The 16,080-nt window shown below is 52.4% G+C and overlaps 6 protein-coding genes across 6 annotated transcripts; 2 read left to right on the forward strand and 4 right to left on the reverse strand.

Annotated features, from left to right (window-relative positions):
• Window positions 1-244: 244 nt before the first annotated feature.
• On the reverse strand, window positions 245-922 carry BDV37DRAFT_131948 (uncharacterized protein). The gene has a single exon (XM_032078725.1). It carries the CDS (start codon window positions 719-721, stop codon window positions 281-283), a length of 441 nt encoding a protein of 146 aa, XP_031940857.1. The 5' UTR covers window positions 722-922; the 3' UTR covers window positions 245-280.
• A 1,938-nt stretch (window positions 923-2,860) lies between these two features.
• Window positions 2,861-4,799, reverse strand: BDV37DRAFT_131932 (SAC3/GANP domain protein). Its single transcript, XM_032078724.1, has 3 exons — window positions 4,598-4,799; window positions 3,295-4,543; window positions 2,861-3,239 (listed from the first exon to the last, which is right to left on the reverse strand). The coding sequence occupies exons 1-3, from the start codon at window positions 4,668-4,670 to the stop codon at window positions 3,023-3,025; spliced, it is 1,539 nt and encodes a 512-aa protein (XP_031940858.1). The 5' UTR covers window positions 4,671-4,799; the 3' UTR covers window positions 2,861-3,022.
• A 245-nt stretch (window positions 4,800-5,044) lies between these two features.
• On the forward strand, window positions 5,045-7,246 carry BDV37DRAFT_131958 (ESCRT-II subunit protein VPS36). Its single transcript, XM_032078726.1, has 3 exons — window positions 5,045-5,246; window positions 5,307-5,442; window positions 5,507-7,246. The coding sequence occupies exons 1-3, from the start codon at window positions 5,146-5,148 to the stop codon at window positions 7,031-7,033; spliced, it is 1,764 nt and encodes a 587-aa protein (XP_031940859.1). The 5' UTR covers window positions 5,045-5,145; the 3' UTR covers window positions 7,034-7,246.
• On the forward strand, window positions 7,247-9,593 carry BDV37DRAFT_294362 (amidase signature domain-containing protein). Its single transcript, XM_032089614.1, has 7 exons — window positions 7,247-7,731; window positions 7,783-7,881; window positions 7,932-8,005; window positions 8,050-8,149; window positions 8,202-8,623; window positions 8,703-8,826; window positions 8,889-9,593. Exons 1-7 carry the CDS (start codon window positions 7,459-7,461, stop codon window positions 9,435-9,437), a joined length of 1,641 nt encoding a protein of 546 aa, XP_031940860.1. The 5' UTR covers window positions 7,247-7,458; the 3' UTR covers window positions 9,438-9,593.
• Window positions 9,594-9,731: 138 nt separating this feature from the next.
• chsB (chitin synthase class II) lies at window positions 9,732-12,870 on the reverse strand (the record flags this gene model as incomplete). Its single annotated transcript, XM_032084800.1, has 3 exons — window positions 9,732-10,632; window positions 10,684-10,850; window positions 10,903-12,870. The coding sequence occupies 3 exons, from the start codon at window positions 12,868-12,870 to the stop codon at window positions 9,732-9,734; spliced, it is 3,036 nt and encodes a 1,011-aa protein (XP_031940861.1).
• Window positions 12,871-14,546: 1,676 nt separating this feature from the next.
• Window positions 14,547-15,669, reverse strand: BDV37DRAFT_283603 (DUF1774 domain-containing protein; the record flags this gene model as incomplete). The annotated part of the gene is made up of 4 exons (XM_032087327.1): window positions 14,547-14,758; window positions 14,818-15,257; window positions 15,388-15,598; window positions 15,660-15,669. 4 exons carry the CDS (start codon window positions 15,667-15,669, stop codon window positions 14,547-14,549), a joined length of 873 nt encoding a protein of 290 aa, XP_031940862.1.
• Window positions 15,670-16,080: the final 411 nt, after the last annotated feature.

The raw sequence follows: 16,080 nt of genomic DNA on the forward strand, positions 1-16,080 counted from the left end.
AAAAAAAAAAAAAAAAAAAAAAAAAAAAAAAAAATTCAAACTAGAGAAATTCGAGAGGCAAGAAATCACAGCGCAATTCAAGGAAAGGCCCCGAGCAAACATACTATGGAGGACAGGGGGCAGATGGACCGATCCCAAACAAAAAGAAAAAGTACAGACGACGACCAATAATGCCTCAAACCTCCAGCCGGGACCGTTGCATACCTAAAATTACCCTCGATTTAGTGTTTTCCTTGACCAGCGGGAGAGTCTCCCCGGTCGTCGAATGGCTCCTGCTGCGTTAACGAAACCCACTAGTTTGATGTCGATACTCCCGGTGCGGCCTTAGTCTGCTTCGCACCAGCCCTGCTGGTTTCACTCGTCCTCGTCCGCCTGGTTTATTTGATTTGATTTGATTTTTTTCTTCCCTCGAACCAAAACGGGAAAAAAAGATAAAGATCAAAAAGTCAAACTGGGAAACCCTAGTATCAACGTGGGCAGCGGCTACTTTTCCTTGTTGGTGGACCATCCTTCTTTCCTGGTGGAATGTGGGAGCGAACGAACATACTAGAAAACAAGGATCCGTACCAGAGTTGAGAAATCTCTGGACGCTAAGAACGAGAGGCATGGTGTACCGCGTGTTCAGATGGAGGTCCCATGTGGAATTGCCACGCCCTCGGCAGCTCATTAGAGATGAACCAGACAAAAAGTTGTGGTCCGTGTGTCCAGGCTTGACTGCCATAGGGTGACTTCTCCGAGTCTGTGCTTCATTCGTTCACGGCGTCTGTGCAATATCTCGCCATGTACTCCGTCTATGAATGATCCCGATAGATGCCCGACAAAAGAAGGATGCCCGCAAAAAGTCCCCCCTGGTCAAGAGATGATATGATCGGCATGTATCAGTCTCCTGTGCCGACACTAGACATTCTTCTTTCTTTCTTTCGGCATCATCGTCGCCAAATAAGCTCACTTAGCCTCGGATTCTCCAACTCACCGTCCCTCCCCATCGTCCTTTCTTTGGTTCCAAACCCTTCCGTTCCACTTTTAAACATCCCGCATCTTTTTAACTTTCAGGCGATGTAAGAGGATAACCTAAATTGGAGAGCAAGAGCAAAAACAGAAACCCGGAAACGAAGATCCGGGATTAACGTCCAACTTGAACCCGCACCATCTTCTCCGTGCAGCGTACAGCTGGAGATGCATACCGACGAAACGATAAACCCCATCGAGATCTATCTGAGTCAGGATCCCTGGTCCAATCCCGTAGCCCAGAATAATCCAACTGATGCCGACCCAACTGGATCAACTCCGTACGGCTCTCATGGGTCGCATGCATAGCTCCCTCCCAGCGCAAGCTTCGCGTATGCTTCTCAGTCCGGCGATCAGCGCCCTTGCAGGGCGACTGCATCCTGACCAGTTGGGGTGTTGGCGATGCAGACCTTTCCCCATCGATCGTGGACATAAGAGCTGAAGACACAGCCCAGCCCGGCGGCCGTGGGTCAAGGATCTACGTTTTGCAAAACTGCTCGCTTACACTGCCCGTTTGATGATGTCAAGGCCCAACAGACTTTGTACTAGTGTGTCAAAACTTAAAGGTGGCCGACTCTACCAATCTCAAGGGAGTTTGTTGGTCTATCCAGGAACAACCCAGCTGAAAGGCAGGCGTTGGTCTCCTTCGACTGACCGCCAGGTGCGAAATCACTGACAAAGTACCATACAGGTGAAAATATCTGAACAGGCCCCACTGGCTGCTGGACTAGTACGCCGACGCAGATGGAGGGAACTGAATCCTGGGCAGAAGCACATAGTACACACTTGATAGGTCTAATCTGGGCGTCATTTTAACTGATCGCCTCGTGCGGCTGTCAGACCCATCCATCTCGACTTTCCCACTTGGCATGACTCATACGAGATCAAGCGCGTCGGGGAAATGGAATCGATGTATCATATAAATGAAATCGGATCGGAAGCTCTCAGCCCTACCTTCACCAGCGGATGGCTTGATTTTCAATTTTCAGCTAGATCAAGAGAAGAATAGACTGGACACTAGTCGTAGCACGTTCCTTGGTAGATGTCATCCTCATCGGGGCTCTGATCCACCGATGTGGAAATGATTCCAGAACTAAATCAGACCATACGTACATGCATCAAATCGCCAAGGATGCAGCTGCCAGCCGGGCATATCCAGGTACGAACGTGCTGGCAGGGGACGAATATTGACTCGTCATTCTCCCGAAGACGTCCTGGTAATTTCTGTCGACGGACTTTGTCCGACCATGTGGGCCGGACACGTTCGAGAACCTCGTTGCGGGTCTTTCGTGTACTTCGGATATGTTTGAGCGCACTGTTGGTGACAAACCGGACGTGTAGAGATTGACCATGGAGAACCAAGAGACGAGGATCGTAATATCCGGGTTGTGTCTCCCAAAAAAGGTCGTGGGAGTTGGATGCCTTGTCCAGACCACTCCGCCCGTACGGACAGATTAAATGCAGACGAGCGTTTACCGAGTATTGTTCTCGGGGAACCGACGGACCAAACATTCGGCGGCCCACTCCCTCACCTGGTGGGGCCGCCTCCACAGTCCTTGATGAAAAGAGACTTATCATCTACTAGGTACAACGTCCTATCTATGTGCATACGGTGTGGACCCTCGTGGCTTGCACCCGGGAAGTTATACACACTAATCACCTTGCTATTTATGTGGATTGCTATGGACTAATCAAATTCAGTGCCAGAAATCATCCGTTCCCTCCAGCTCCTGCCCAAAGAACAATATCGCCTAATCGAATTCAGCAACACTACCAACGCTTTTGCGGTCGAAATGGGTATAGATCTCCTGAAGCTGTAAAATAGAGACGCAGCGACGCTCCAAAAAGAAGAGCCGAACAATGATAGATAGAAAGAAAGGAAAGGGGGGAAGAAACCCAGAACAGGTGAAAAGAAGAAAAATGAGAACCACCGATTGCAGGTATGGAAAGAAGTGGATATGGGGTGATTGACAGGCCGTCTCCCCTTGTGTGTCCTATGGGCTATTCAAGGATTTCATATCTGACCCTTGATGTCGACAATCCGATGAGCATCAGCCTTGGCAGCCTCGAAAAGCTGTGCGGCTTTTGCTCCGGTAAGCAGCCTCACGGCTCCATCTTTTTCCTGGAGCAAGTCCTCCGAGGTATGATCCAGGATGAAGTGTGCGCTCTGCTCGTCAGACTCGAAACCAAGTTCTTCAGTAATGAAACGAATGTTTACATCGGGCTTGTAACTGTGATCAAGTGGTCAGCGTGCATATGGTAGATGGTCGACGGGCGAACACGTACGCTTTACAGATGGCGGTCAGTGCGGACAGTCGTTCTCGATCCACGAACATGTCCATCAGGTAGGCTCCCATGTTCGGGGTGTCCAGGTACAGTTGAAAGAAACGGTGGTAGTTTCCAAGCGCAAGAGCCGAGCGAACGTCTAAGGCATGTTTGACAGCAGGATCTCGCTTGTCTGCTGCTGTTAGATCGGCCAGGGCATCGTTCATGGCCGTCCAATTGCGGGTATGGATGAAATACAGAATACGATACGCCTTGAACTCCGTAGGGTGGCCCCCAAGTTGCTGGGCATACAGCGCGCGCAGCTGAGTCTGACACTGATTATACTCACCAAGATCTCCTTTCTCCAGAGCAATGCGCGCGTGAATTTCGTAGACACTGACAGTAAACTCATTCCTAATGTGCTGCACAGTCAAATCTTGCCGCAGCGACTTGAACTGATCGCAGATATAGTTATAGTTGTTGTCTCTCTTCCACTTCTTCTTCAGCAGATCCAGTGTCTTGACCAGAACCGGCAGAGGGCGGACGGTATCCGGGTTCGGCGCTGATGTCAGACGGAAATAGTTTTTCTCCAGATCCTGGCACCGTCCGACGACAGGGCCCTGGTTGGCACTGGGAGAAGGGGAATCATCGCGCGACGATGGCGAGGAACCAGTTCGAGCCCGTGGGTCCTCGAACCGTTTTCTCCGCAGTTCCAGATTAGCTTTGGACTTACTTGTGTTCTTATGATCTATCCGTTGGCGTTTGTCTGTGGGGGAATAAGTGATTCGGTCTTCAAATGCATTGTGATTGTTAGTTTGTCTCCACGGGGGACAGCTGTTTGCGCCCCCGTTGTACTCAACCGACTTCCGTTTCTTTGACGAGGCGTCGGAGGAGCTCTCATACTTCTGGGTAGGAACGGCGCTCCAAGCCGGCACGTTTGGGCTGGCCAGGATCCGGTTGCGCTCGTTCTGGACCATGACCTGGGGTAATGGCAGGCTCGTCCAGTCAATCTTATCCAACTTGTTATTCTCTGCAGCCTCAGTAATGACGGCCTTTAACTTCGACTCCATTTCCTCTCTGCTAACGGAGGACATCTGATGTTCCGGAGCAAAACTTCGTTGTACATACAAGCGAACTGGGGCTGGCCATTCTACTCGTTTGCGAGCGGCTTCGGCATCCGACGGCTGCGACGCTGGGGCTGGGATGGGACTCGCCACGGTTGTATGGGCAAGGCTACGGCGTGCTTGAACTGGGATGTACGCAGGGGTCGCTATCATACGGGTTAACCAACCTTGGCCACATGAGCAGTGAGAGGGAATCATACCATGTGTGGGATATGTTTGAGCGGTTGCGGTGGCTGACGCAGACACACGCCAGGGTGGAATGCCCGAACTCATTATTGAGAAAGAAGTCTAAGCAAACGGGCAGTAAGGGAAGAGAAGAAAAATGATGGTTTGAAGGTGTATAAAAAACTACGGGATTCTGATGTGACCGGGAAATGCTTTAGAACACTCCTACACAAGGGGACACTGGGAAGAAAATGATAGAAGGAAGGAGGAGAAGAAGAAAAAGAAAAGAAAGGTGAGGCAAGAAGACGAAGTGTTTGCGTAGAGGTAGAGGCTGAAGAGGGAGTAAAGTCAGTGATCAGGCGCCAGATGAGGTCGAGTTGGAATATCCAGACGTTCCTTTTTCGCTTACGTTTCGTGGTGGAGATGCTTGGCGCGGGTGTCTCTGACCGCCTTCCGGATCAGGGCACTGACATCAATACTTACTGTACGATCTCCTCCTCCGACAAGATAGACGTTCAAGTCATTCGTTCCCCTCTTCTCAAGTTCTTTTCGGTCAGAAGAGGGATGCTGGTCGATCTACTAAATGCTCTTCAAGCCTTTGGATCTCAGTACAGCACTTCGTCCCTCGCTGTTGCCCGATGAGACTCTGCTCTTCGTCCAGGATGCGGTGGGGTTGTACGAGGGGTGAGTGACTGTGGGTTCCACCGGCCCTGTAGCGGTACTGATTGATATCTGTGCGAGTAGCAAATACAAGATCCCACATTATCAGGATGGCCATGCATACCTCACATCCCACCGTGTCTGTTATGTTGCGTTGGAGGAACCACGCAAACACTCCGTCGCGATCGACTTGAGAGACATCGATCGAGCCGAGTACCAAGTATGAAATGCCTCACTCTTGGATTTCTAGTCTGGTCTAGTACTTATCTATACCCGAATATTAGGCAGGCTTTCTCAAATCCTCCCCTAAGATTACACTGCACCCCAAACCACCCAAGAACAGCTCCAGTTCGAAAGGCACCAGTCTATCCAGGTCGCAGTCTCCTCGGGTACAAAACTCTGCACCATTAGTGAAACCATCCGCATCAACATTGGTGAATGCCACATGGATCTGCCCGATCTGCACGTTCTCCAATCCCATCCCTTCAAACTTCGACCCTTCCACGGCGACGGCGACAAACATACCGCCTTGTCTGGCTTGCGGCATCAAGCCCCCGTTCACAACGGTGTTGAAGGCGGCCATTGCCGCTGCGGCATCCTCCCATGAGGGAACGTCCATACTCTCAGCGCCTCAAGGCGGGGGTCAGGATACAGCACAGGCTCTAATCTCATGTCCAAGGTGCACCTTTGTGAATCATCCGTCTCTCCACGAGTGTGAAATATGTGGTGCTTCATTGTCGAGTCTGTTGGAGACTCCCAATAGCAACCCGCATCGCGCTGAATCACCAGCGCCCCTCATTCAACTGCAGGGCAGTATTAAAAACACGGAGATCTCGGACAACATCAAATTATCCTTCCGAGGAGGTGGTGAGAAGACCTTCTACGAGCGGCTCAAAGGTGCATTAGTCCAGAGAAAGTGGCTACTCTACAATGCCCCGCCCGTCCCACAACAGCCATCGCCAAATACAACGTTGCCTACGAATGGATTGGTGTCTACGCCAGCTCGGTCCCCAGCTCCTGGGATTGCAGGCCTAGAGCAGCGGGGACTGGAAGCTCGCCGCAACAATGAGGTTGTGATCGGCAACGCATTCGAAGACCTCGAAGCACTGATGGCCTCGGCGAAGCAAATCGTCACGCTGGCGGAAACTCTGGCCAGAGAGTCCGGTATGGGGGACGAGACTTCGAGCGAAACTAGTGCGGTTCTCTCGGAATCGGCTGCAGCTCTGGGCATGGTTACGACGAAGGATATGCTGAGCTCAGGCTCGGAAAACTTGTACCTCTCGGAACTCTCTCGGAACCTCGCGGAGTACCTGACCGACGATACGAGGGGTATCCTGCAGAAGGAAGGCGGGATTATAAGCCTGATCGATCTCTGGGCCCTCTTCAATCGGTCTCGAAACGGAGTCGAGCTGGTGAGCCCTGCTGATTTCCAGAAGGCAGCCGAGTTGTGGGAATCATTACGACTACCCGTCCGCTTGCGCCGGTTCAAGAGTGGCCTGCTCGTTGTCCAGCGGTACGATTGGAGTGACGAGAAGACCATTCAGCAGCTGCAAGACTGGCTCCTAGAGCTCCAACAGATTCCCCCGGATGAGCCAGCACCGTGGGATTGGCGCCAGTTTGGGCGTGCGATTACCGCTCAGGAGGCAGCACAGCGGTTCAAATGGAGCGTCGGGGTTGCGGCCGAAGAGCTGGAGATGGCAGAGGATCGCGGCATCCTGTGCCGAGAGGAGGGCATCGAAGGCCTGAGGTTCTGGGGCAACCACATTACATCTCACGATCTTGACGCGAGTATTTCGAATCTTGTTAATTAGCATGCGTATATAGACGAGGACCAGCAACACACGCGAGGCATAGAATCCGTTAGTCATGAAATGAAAATGAAAGTCATGAAAGAATGGCGGAACCAATTCCGCGAACAACCGAATGTCCAACCGAATGTCCAGAGTGACGGCAGCCCAGCAGTCAATCTCGAGTTGGGTCCAGAGATAAGAAGCTTCTCCACTATCATCGAAACTCTTTTCGTCTGCGGGGATTCCCCTTCTATATCAACCCTTCCCTTCTCATTGGACCATAATTCCGTCTCCGACCAGAACAAGTTACACGTCTCCATTAGCCCGCATGGAGCTTGGAATGAGGAGAAAGGTAAGGAGGATAAAAGGGACATTCCTCCCCTGGGATGCCATCGGTCTCTCACCCTCATCTCCACCCCGAGTAATCTATCCAACGACGTCAAACCATGTCGACCTGGCAAACGGAAGCCCTTAAGGCCAAAACCATTCTGCAAAGCTCCATTCCGACGCAATGGCTTCTCCCCGAAGACAAACTGCCTCCATCCGACCAGAAGAACGTCGCTGACTTCCCCAGAGCCAGCGGACTGTTCACCAACAGGGAACTGTTGATCACGGAGATGTCCGCCACATCCCTGGTTGCCGGGATGGGGGCTGGACGATTCAGTGCCGAAGAGGTGGTAGTTGCGTTCTTGAAGAGGGCTGTTCTGGGGCATCAATTGGTATGCATTGTCAGCTGAGCTTCTATGACATAGATGTGCTGATGATGACAGCTGAACTTCGCGACGGAGTTCATGGCAGACAAAGCCATTACTAGGGCCAAAGAGCTGGATGCGTACTACCGGCGCACGGGGAAGTTAGTTGGTCCCTTGGTATGTCTACGGGTTAGATACTAGGACAGAGTGAAGGCTAACATCCACAGCACGGAGTCCCAATCAGCGTGAAAGAGCATATCGGCATCAAGGGCCTGACCTGCAATGGCGGCTACGTAGCATGGTGAGCTCATTGCCTATCACAGAGAAATCCACTAACAAGCACAGGGTAAACGACATCGCGCCAGAAGATGCTCTCATCCTACAATGTCTTCACAAAGCAGGCGCTATTTTCCACGTTCGGACAAATCAACCTCAGTCGCTCATGGTATGAACTCCCAGCGTCCCCAGCCATGCAGCAACACATCTAACTAAAACAGCACCTCTGCTGCAGCAACAACCTCACCGGCACGACGACAAACCCCTACAACCGCACCCTCACGCCGGGCGGCTCGTCCGGCGGAGAAGGCGCGTCAATGGGCTTCAAATGCGCCCCGCTAGGCGTAGGCACGGATATCGGGGGTTCGATCCGTGCCCCCGCGGCCTTCTGCAATGCATATGGGTTCCGGCCAACCATGCGGCGGAACCCCTGTTCGGGGATTAAGGCTCCCGAGCCCGGCCAGGAGGCCATCCTAGGCGTTGTGGGACCGCTGGCGGCGCAGAGTCTGGATGATCTGGAGCTGTTCCAGAGGGTGGTTCTCGATGCAGAGCCGTGGGATGTCGAGACCTCCTTGGTTCCTCTTCCATGGAGGAAGGTGAAGGAGAGCAGAGAGTTCACAGTGGGAATCATGTGGGATGACAGGTACACATCTCTCTCTTCTGCATTCTATCCTCAAATGTTTCAGTACATGGAATTTGCCACCCTGCTAACGAGAAAACAGAACGGTCCGTCCGCATCCACCCATCATTCGAGCACTCAAAGCTGCCAGATCCAAACTGCAAGCAGCCGGCATCAAAGTCGTAGACTGGGATCCTTATAAGCACGCCCACGGCTGGGACATAATCGTATGTCTCCCTCTCTCCCCCCCCCCCCCCCTTTCAAAACACAAACTAAAGAAACCCCCTAGTCGAAACTCTACTTCCCCGACACAGCAAGCTCGCAAAAAACCCTCCTGTCGCAAACCAACGAACCAATCCTGCCACTAACAGAATGGGCCTTTTCCTACGCGCACCCGACGCCATTATCCATCGCCGAAGCCTGGGCCTTGAACGTCGCCCGCGACGAATACAGAGACGAATACCATGCGCGGATGAAAGCCAGAGGGGTGGATTTCATTCTGTGTCCGGCCTATGTGGGCGTTGCGCCTGACTTGTATGAGGCGCAGTATTGGAACTACACGGCTGTGTGGAATGTCCTCGATCTGCCGGCGGTGGTGTTTCCTTCCGGGATGGCGGTTGAGGAAGGGGATGTCGGGGGCAAGGAGGGCTGGGTGGCGAGGAACGAGGTGGAGGAGAGGGAGTGGAGGAAGTGGTGGGTGGATCCTGGTCGGTTTGTAGGGGCTCCTGTGGGCTTGCAGATGGTCGGGAGACATTTCAAAGACGAGGAGACCATCGCAGCGGCGAAGGTGGTTGAGGAGGTGGTTCGGGGGTCGGAGGGAGGAAGGGCTCGATTGTGAATGATCAGATAATGGACTCTCAAGTCGATTCGATCACTACTGAGAGCTTAATTGACTGACTACTGATGACCTGGTCCAAGTCATCCCCATGCTGTGTGGTTGTGGATATTCTGAAGACAAGGAAACATCCATGTCGATTCATGATTAAGAGAATAGAAGAGGTGCATTTACATCATTATACCCATCCATGGGTCCATCATCAATCAGTACATACAACGCGTAACCGTGAACATGACAAATATTTTCATGAGAAAATCATGGCAAAAGCATTAAGAGAAAACATAAGAAAGAAAATCATTTCCGCCAGAACATTACCTTCCCCACCTGCTGCTTCATGCCCCATTTCGCCTCGGTGAACTTATCCCGGAACGTGCCGCCGCCGCCATACTGCACCGTGCTGCCGTTGACCGCACTGGACGTCGCGCTGCCGGTGCCATGGGCCAGATTGCCCGCATCGAACTTGGCTTTCCCTTCCACGAGCTTCTGAACCACGTGCAGAATAGCGTACGTCGTCGAGCCGATCACACGGATCAGCGCCAGGCCGGTCACGGACCACAGGATGATGGCGAGGTAGATGTTGGTGCCGCCCGAGTCCACTCCGTAGACCTCGGAGACCGCCATGGCGAGGATCACGTTGGCAACCATCCAGATCGAGACCATGTAGGTACGGACCGCGCGGTAGTAGTCTTCTTGCAGCTGACTCTCCGGGACCGGGGGCTCGGGCACTTCCTCCCGATCACGAAGACTGCGCAGTGCGGCGTCATAGCCACTATCAATATCCAGCTGCTCCGAAGGCATTTCGACTTCGACGATCGACCCGTTGATGATGCGCGCCGCACCCAGGTCGGTGTTGATCACGTTGTCTCCTTTCGTACCCCATGTGACGTCGTGTGTATTGCAAAACGCATACACTTGCAGCGTGCAGATGTAGCTGGGCAAGAGAGCGAAGTACTGCGCCGACGACGTGAACATGTGCCACGGGTCCAGGTAGAGGAATGAGGAGAAGAAGTAGAGACCGACACTCGAGAGTAGGGAAACCACGATGTTGATGAAGAGCCCGTCGCTCACGGGGAGATCTACATCCCCTCCCGTTTTCGCGATCAGCTCCAGAATAACCAGGTAGAGCGTACAGAAAATGGTATACACCATGATGATGCTGTACACGATCATTCCTGAGAGATACAACTTCTTGGCTCTGGGAACAGTTAGCGAAGGACGCCCGTGCAATCCGGACACGATCACTCACCCTTGCGGACGGTTACCCATGGAGATAATGAACTGCAGACACATGACCAATACACAGGCGTATCGCAGGATGATGAAGATCCATTTGCCCATGTTATGACCGAAGGGATCGATCTTTGGGTCCGATAGTGACCCGGCGATGAAGAAGAACGCCAGGTAGAAGTTGGCCTGGCATGAAGTCAGTATAGCCCCAATCACACTCAGATCATAGGCAACTCACCAATCCAAAATACGTGAAAAGAAGCTGGACAAATTGGTAGACGGCTTCGATCTGGAGGAGAATCTTTCGCGGCAGGGAATGGTCCGTCTTCCAGAGCTGCTTTCCGTTGACGATGGAGTACACAGCGGCGAAGAAAGCACCGTTCAACCATCGTCTTCGTTGCGAGATGAACTCCGGGACATTGTCGGGAACGTCAGTTTCTCCCACCGCGCTCTTGACGAATCGCAGGACCCATCTTTCTTCTCGCTTGGCTACCAGCTCCCAGCACAAGATACGATCTTCGGCGAGGTACATGTTTGCCGTAAACACATCCGCATCCTTTCCATGTAGGGTCTCACCCTTGAAGTACTGGTTCAACGGCCCGTTGCCCTCGGCATCGTTCTGAAGCGCGAAAAAGCGATAGGCACTCAGCGCACCAGGCAGCACGGTAATGTATCCAAACACGGACTCCAGAGGCTTATCTAGAATGTTCGACATCTTATATTCGAAGTTTTGACTTGCAATCAGAGGATTCAGAAGACCCAGCATGCCCTTGCCTTTTCCTGCTTTGATCTCACCAGCGGCTCCGGCAACGTTGGAATCCTGATCGAACGCTTTCCACAAGTGGTACAGGGCAGTAGGTGAAGGCTTAGTGCCAACATCCAGGAGGATACAGATGTTCGGTTGGAGGGCGCGACCAAAAGCGTTGAAGAACCAACGATGCGAGTTAAGCTTCTTTTTGTTATGTTCCTTCAGGCAGAAGATGACCTGGCACGGCATGATACCCTTCTCGGCGCCCTTGAACTTCAAGTCAGGGTCGAGAGATACCTGAGTGGTGTACTCATAGACGTGTGCATTGACTTGCTTCTGGTTGACGATGTTCTTGGCGATACCTTCCTGGTATACACCAAGAGCCGCCAGTGCGTTAAGGGTCCTCGGATGGACCTTTTTACGGCCGTCTGCAATGATACAAACCACAATCTTCTTCCACCCGTCTTTGCCCCATGTGCGTGACTTCGAGCGGGAGCAAAGATGACTGATATTGCGCATAACACCGTGCATAGTCCGTGTAAAACAGATCTCGTCCTCGTTGTACATGGTCACACAGATAAACAGTTCCGTTTCACGCATGGTTGTGCCGATTTGCTGTCGCAATTTGTATCCTCGCTGCGTAAAGTCGTCAGGGTCGCAGGTCACGGCGGTATACCGCATATGGGTAAATTCTCGGTCGTCTCGACGCGGCAAAAAACTATGGAGAATGGTCGGAATCTTGCACTCCAGGATCAGTTCACCGTTGACCAGCTGGACTTCTTTCTTGATCATCTGGGCTTCGCGAACGCCTCGACGACTCTGCTTCTCTGGGGCAGGCCCGTAATGCAGGTTCGGATCCACCATTCCCGTCGCTTCGTCATCTTCATCCAGATCAATCTTGTTCATCGCTTCTTTTTCGTCCGTGATCACGGTCGATTCGCTCATGAAGGAATGAACACTGCCATGTTGGCCATGACGATTAATCGTCCTTCCGCCACCACCGAACACGTCGTCGTCCGGATCGCCGATGTCGATGCTCGTATCCTGCTCACCCATCGTAGATCGCGGAGCCGTGAACAACGGAGCTGGTGGCAACGGTCGTCGTGGACTGCCTCCATATCTCGAACTTGGCGTACCCGGGCGTGGACTGCCATTAAGGTCGGCTCGCTCATACTGCGAGCTCATAACAGAGGGGGGTCTTGGGGCCCTAGCCCAGTCGCCCACGTGGCCGGGAGACCAAGGTCGGGTTGGAGAACCAGAACGTGGTGAGTACTCGGGCACATCGACTACCGACGTTGCGGGTGGCGGGATGTTGGGAGCATTTCGCATGCTGGAAGCTGGTCGTGACGGCGCATCCTCCGTTGCATACTGATAGTATCGGTTTGAAACTTGCCTCGGGTGGTCCGTCCTATTACGAGGGATGCGAGCGTTAAATCTCTTTCTTCTCTGTCGCGCCATTGTCCTCGGGGACTAGTCTGGGACTCGGGCATGGAGTCCTTCGACCTTGTTCAGGAAGGAAGACAACAGAGGGGCAATCGTGCATATATCATCTGCTTTCCGGGAACAGGTTTACCAGTGGCTTGTCTTGTTTCCCCAGCGGACGACTTGCAATGATTGCACCCAGAGCCATCATTGGCTCGACACAAACAAGGGGGAGGGAACTGGGCAACCGAACCGTTGGGCCAGATGCCAATGCAGTCATCGGTATGTGGGCAGAACATGACAGGTGCATTACTTACGGAGAATCTTCGTCTTCTTCATACGCCTCGCCGTAATGGTAGGCCGAGGTATTTCCCACGTTTTCCCGGAAGTCATCATCTACCGTCGTAGTACTCGTGGGCAGCAGTCGCATGGTCGGCGCGGCATGACGAGGGGATTCATGCTCGGGGAGGTACGAGCCTCCATAGCCGTATGCCGGGGGCTCTTCCTCATAGTTCGCCGCGGGCGGATACATGTGCGACGAGTTGGGATTCATGATTGCAGACGCTGCGGGGTCAGATTCTCATGATCAATCGATAGCGAAGGGGGCGTGTGGGGACTCGGAACGTGTCTGCCGTACAGCGACAGCACCCCGATCACAGGGTAAAGGTCAATTGGAGGGCGCTGCAATAATCTGGGGTATGGGTAGCAACCAGTCGTCAGTTCCGATGGCTCTGCAATGTCGGTTACTTCAAATGGTGGTTCAAGAATGCAACTCACAGGAGGAAACTTTCTGTGTCTTGCTTCAGCGAACGTAAACAAACCCGGAATGTTTCAAACCGTCACGATAAGACTTGCGAAGTCACTGAGCGGCAGGTCGATATGCGAAGCTTTCTCCAGGATGATGATTCAGTCGGGTGCTAGCTTGTTCATAAACAAACCACGATCGCGGTGCAGACGTCAATATCACACGCGTCAAAGGAGGGAGAAATTTAGTCAATTAAATCCAGGCTCCGTACCTGGCGACTTTCCCATGGATACCGGCCTTTTAGTCCGATCGCAGTGAATGGAGCAACGTGGAGGCGCTGCCCGTCGCCCAGGCAACGGGTGCTGGTAGGAGCCAAGTCTCCTTGCAGTGGAGTCGCCAAACATCCCCTGTGCCCTTCCGCCCACTCCGAGACATTGGCACAGTACTGAGATTAACTCCAGTCCCCGTGTCGCCGTTCCATGAATCCCTTATGCAAGTTATGCTAGTCTCGGTCACCGTCGACCGATGGAATCGACTTGTACAAGACCCAAAACCATCACGGGTGGAGCACCTGATTAGATTGAAATGCTTTAGCGGCGGCAGTGACCACAACTAAATCAGTAGTAGTAGATTAAATAGATAGATGAGTAGATGAGTAGATAGATAGATAAATCAAACAACCTCATGCCAGATCCACGAAACTAGTTAATTCAACATTCACCATCACATATTACAGCACTCCTAGTTTGGAGTCGATCAATTTCCAGCGCAAGCCATGACGAAGGAGCTGAATTCAAGTGGAACAAAAAGTGGAGATCCAGACTCCGTGCAGCAATCGTCCAATTCCGATTGCATCCGCCCAGTTTCAGCCGAACAGAAAAACAAAACAGGTCAATTTGGGGTCCCGATTCCAAATGACTCCTGGCAGCACCGTCGTGGGACCAAGGGCTTGGTGGGCGACCCATCCTCAGGCCGCCGCTTCTGACTGCTCATTGAGCAGCGGTTCTCGCTCGCGATCCGCCGTTTCGGGGTGGGTGAGTTTGCGGAACAAAACGTCGCGCCCGGTATATTTCGTGCCAGTGATATAGAACGACTCCGCCAGGAAGATCGCGAAGATCACAAAGGCAAAAATCCACTGCAGGGCAATGGTTTTGACGGCAATTTGCTTCAGTGCCAATCCTGCATAGGGGTCAGCCGTTTATCCACGTAACAACCCTCCGAGACCATCTGTTCCTCACCGAGAAACAAGAAACTCAAGCAGTAGCCGAGGAGATCGTCCTGCCCCACTGTAATATGGGTTGTCCCGATGACGAAGATCACCCAGATGAAGACATTCGCGACGATCCTCGCCGGCAGTGAGTTGCTATGCACGGCGACGGCACCGTTCCAGAACAGCGCCATCAGCGTCCAGGCAAAGGGCCCTGCGATGGCGGACAAATGTACCAGTGGGGGCAACGCGCGATGTCGCCAGTACGCCGTATGCTGATTGACCAAGTGGGCCATCAAGATAACCTCGGAACCCCAGAAGTGGCCCCGAGTCCAGAGGAGGATCCAGGCGAAGATGAACAGGTTATTCAGAATAAAATGCGCACCCACGTTGGCGGTTGCCGTCACAATCGAGGCATCTTTATGGAAAAGATGGTAGACATAGCTGAGTTGGAAGATTAGGAGAAGGATCCTACAGCATCGAGGTCAGTCTAGTGGTCTAGTTTACATGTTTTGAAATTTGCGTTGGTAGAGTTGGCACAGAGACCTGCTCGGAACGAAAAGGAAAAGCAAGAAGCAAACCAAACAGGGATAAGACGGACCAGTAAATGCCAGTGACCGTTGTGCTCTGACTGAAAGGCGTGATATGGTGGTTGGCCTGGTTGAAGATGGCATGACCGTGTTTGACATCGGGGGCATGGACGGTATAGTAGATCCCGACCACCACCACCAGCAACCACGACAAAGGCACCAGCAGACGGTAGGACCCCAGGGAATAGGATCCGTGCGACTCTTGCCGGGCGAATGGATTATCTTGACCAGTGACGCAGGTTAGCGAAGGGGGGAGGACTGCCTTCTCCGGAACATCACTTACAAGAAGCCATCACCGTCGTACTACTACTAGTAGCCGTATCGAATAGTATAATCGTCGTCGTATGTACGACTGCGGGGGGGTAAGAAGAGATGAAAGGAGGTGGCAGAATTTGATATATATAGGAGCGAGGTCACTGATACTTTCAGACGTAGTATCGTCGTACCCCCGCATTTCGGGATCTTCTGACGTTCTCACCCACACCAACTCGGACAGAGTCCAAACTCCTTCCTATGACTACTAAGTTTAGTACTAACTAGTAGTCGTTCGTAAATTTACTTCCTTAGTGACTCTCACTTGAACCATTCGGGTATAGTCCTTCTGTCCATCCTTGTTCTTCCTTCTTTGTTTCTTGTTTGTTTTCTCCAGATCACTGCGCAGAACATACATAGTATAGGACTAGATACACAGTAGGATAGTATAG

The sequence above is a fragment of the Aspergillus pseudonomiae genome (assembly GCF_009193645.1).
Source record: "Aspergillus pseudonomiae strain CBS 119388 unplaced genomic scaffold BDV37scaffold_38, whole genome shotgun sequence".
In the NCBI taxonomy this organism is placed as follows: Eukaryota; Fungi; Ascomycota; class Eurotiomycetes; order Eurotiales; family Aspergillaceae; genus Aspergillus; species Aspergillus pseudonomiae.

What these genes read in the sequence shown, in the direction of transcription:
- BDV37DRAFT_131948 (XM_032078725.1), bottom strand. Translation starts at nt 721, where the DNA reads ATGGCAGTCAAGCCTGGACACACGGACCACAACTTTTTGTCTGGTTCA.
- BDV37DRAFT_131932 (XM_032078724.1), bottom strand. Translation starts at nt 4,670, where the DNA reads ATGAGTTCGGGCATTCCACCCTGGCGTGTGTCTGCGTCAGCCACCGCA. An exon ending in TCAAACATATCCCACACATG is followed by an intron (nt 4,544 to 4,597) that starts GTATGATTCCCT and finishes CCCGTATGATAG; the next exon opens with CGACCCCTGCGTACATCCCA. An exon ending in CTGACCGCCATCTGTAAAGC is followed by an intron (nt 3,240 to 3,294) that starts GTACGTGTTCGC and finishes ACTTGATCACAG; the next exon opens with TTACAAGCCCGATGTAAACA.
- BDV37DRAFT_131958 (XM_032078726.1), top strand. Translation starts at nt 5,146, where the DNA reads ATGCTCTTCAAGCCTTTGGATCTCAGTACAGCACTTCGTCCCTCGCTG. An exon ending in GCGGTGGGGTTGTACGAGGG is followed by an intron (nt 5,247 to 5,306) that starts GTGAGTGACTGT and finishes CTGTGCGAGTAG; the next exon opens with CAAATACAAGATCCCACATT. An exon ending in TCGATCGAGCCGAGTACCAA is followed by an intron (nt 5,443 to 5,506) that starts GTATGAAATGCC and finishes CCCGAATATTAG; the next exon opens with GCAGGCTTTCTCAAATCCTC.
- BDV37DRAFT_294362 (XM_032089614.1), top strand. Translation starts at nt 7,459, where the DNA reads ATGTCGACCTGGCAAACGGAAGCCCTTAAGGCCAAAACCATTCTGCAA. An exon ending in CTGTTCTGGGGCATCAATTG is followed by an intron (nt 7,732 to 7,782) that starts GTATGCATTGTC and finishes TGATGATGACAG; the next exon opens with CTGAACTTCGCGACGGAGTT. An exon ending in GGAAGTTAGTTGGTCCCTTG is followed by an intron (nt 7,882 to 7,931) that starts GTATGTCTACGG and finishes TAACATCCACAG; the next exon opens with CACGGAGTCCCAATCAGCGT.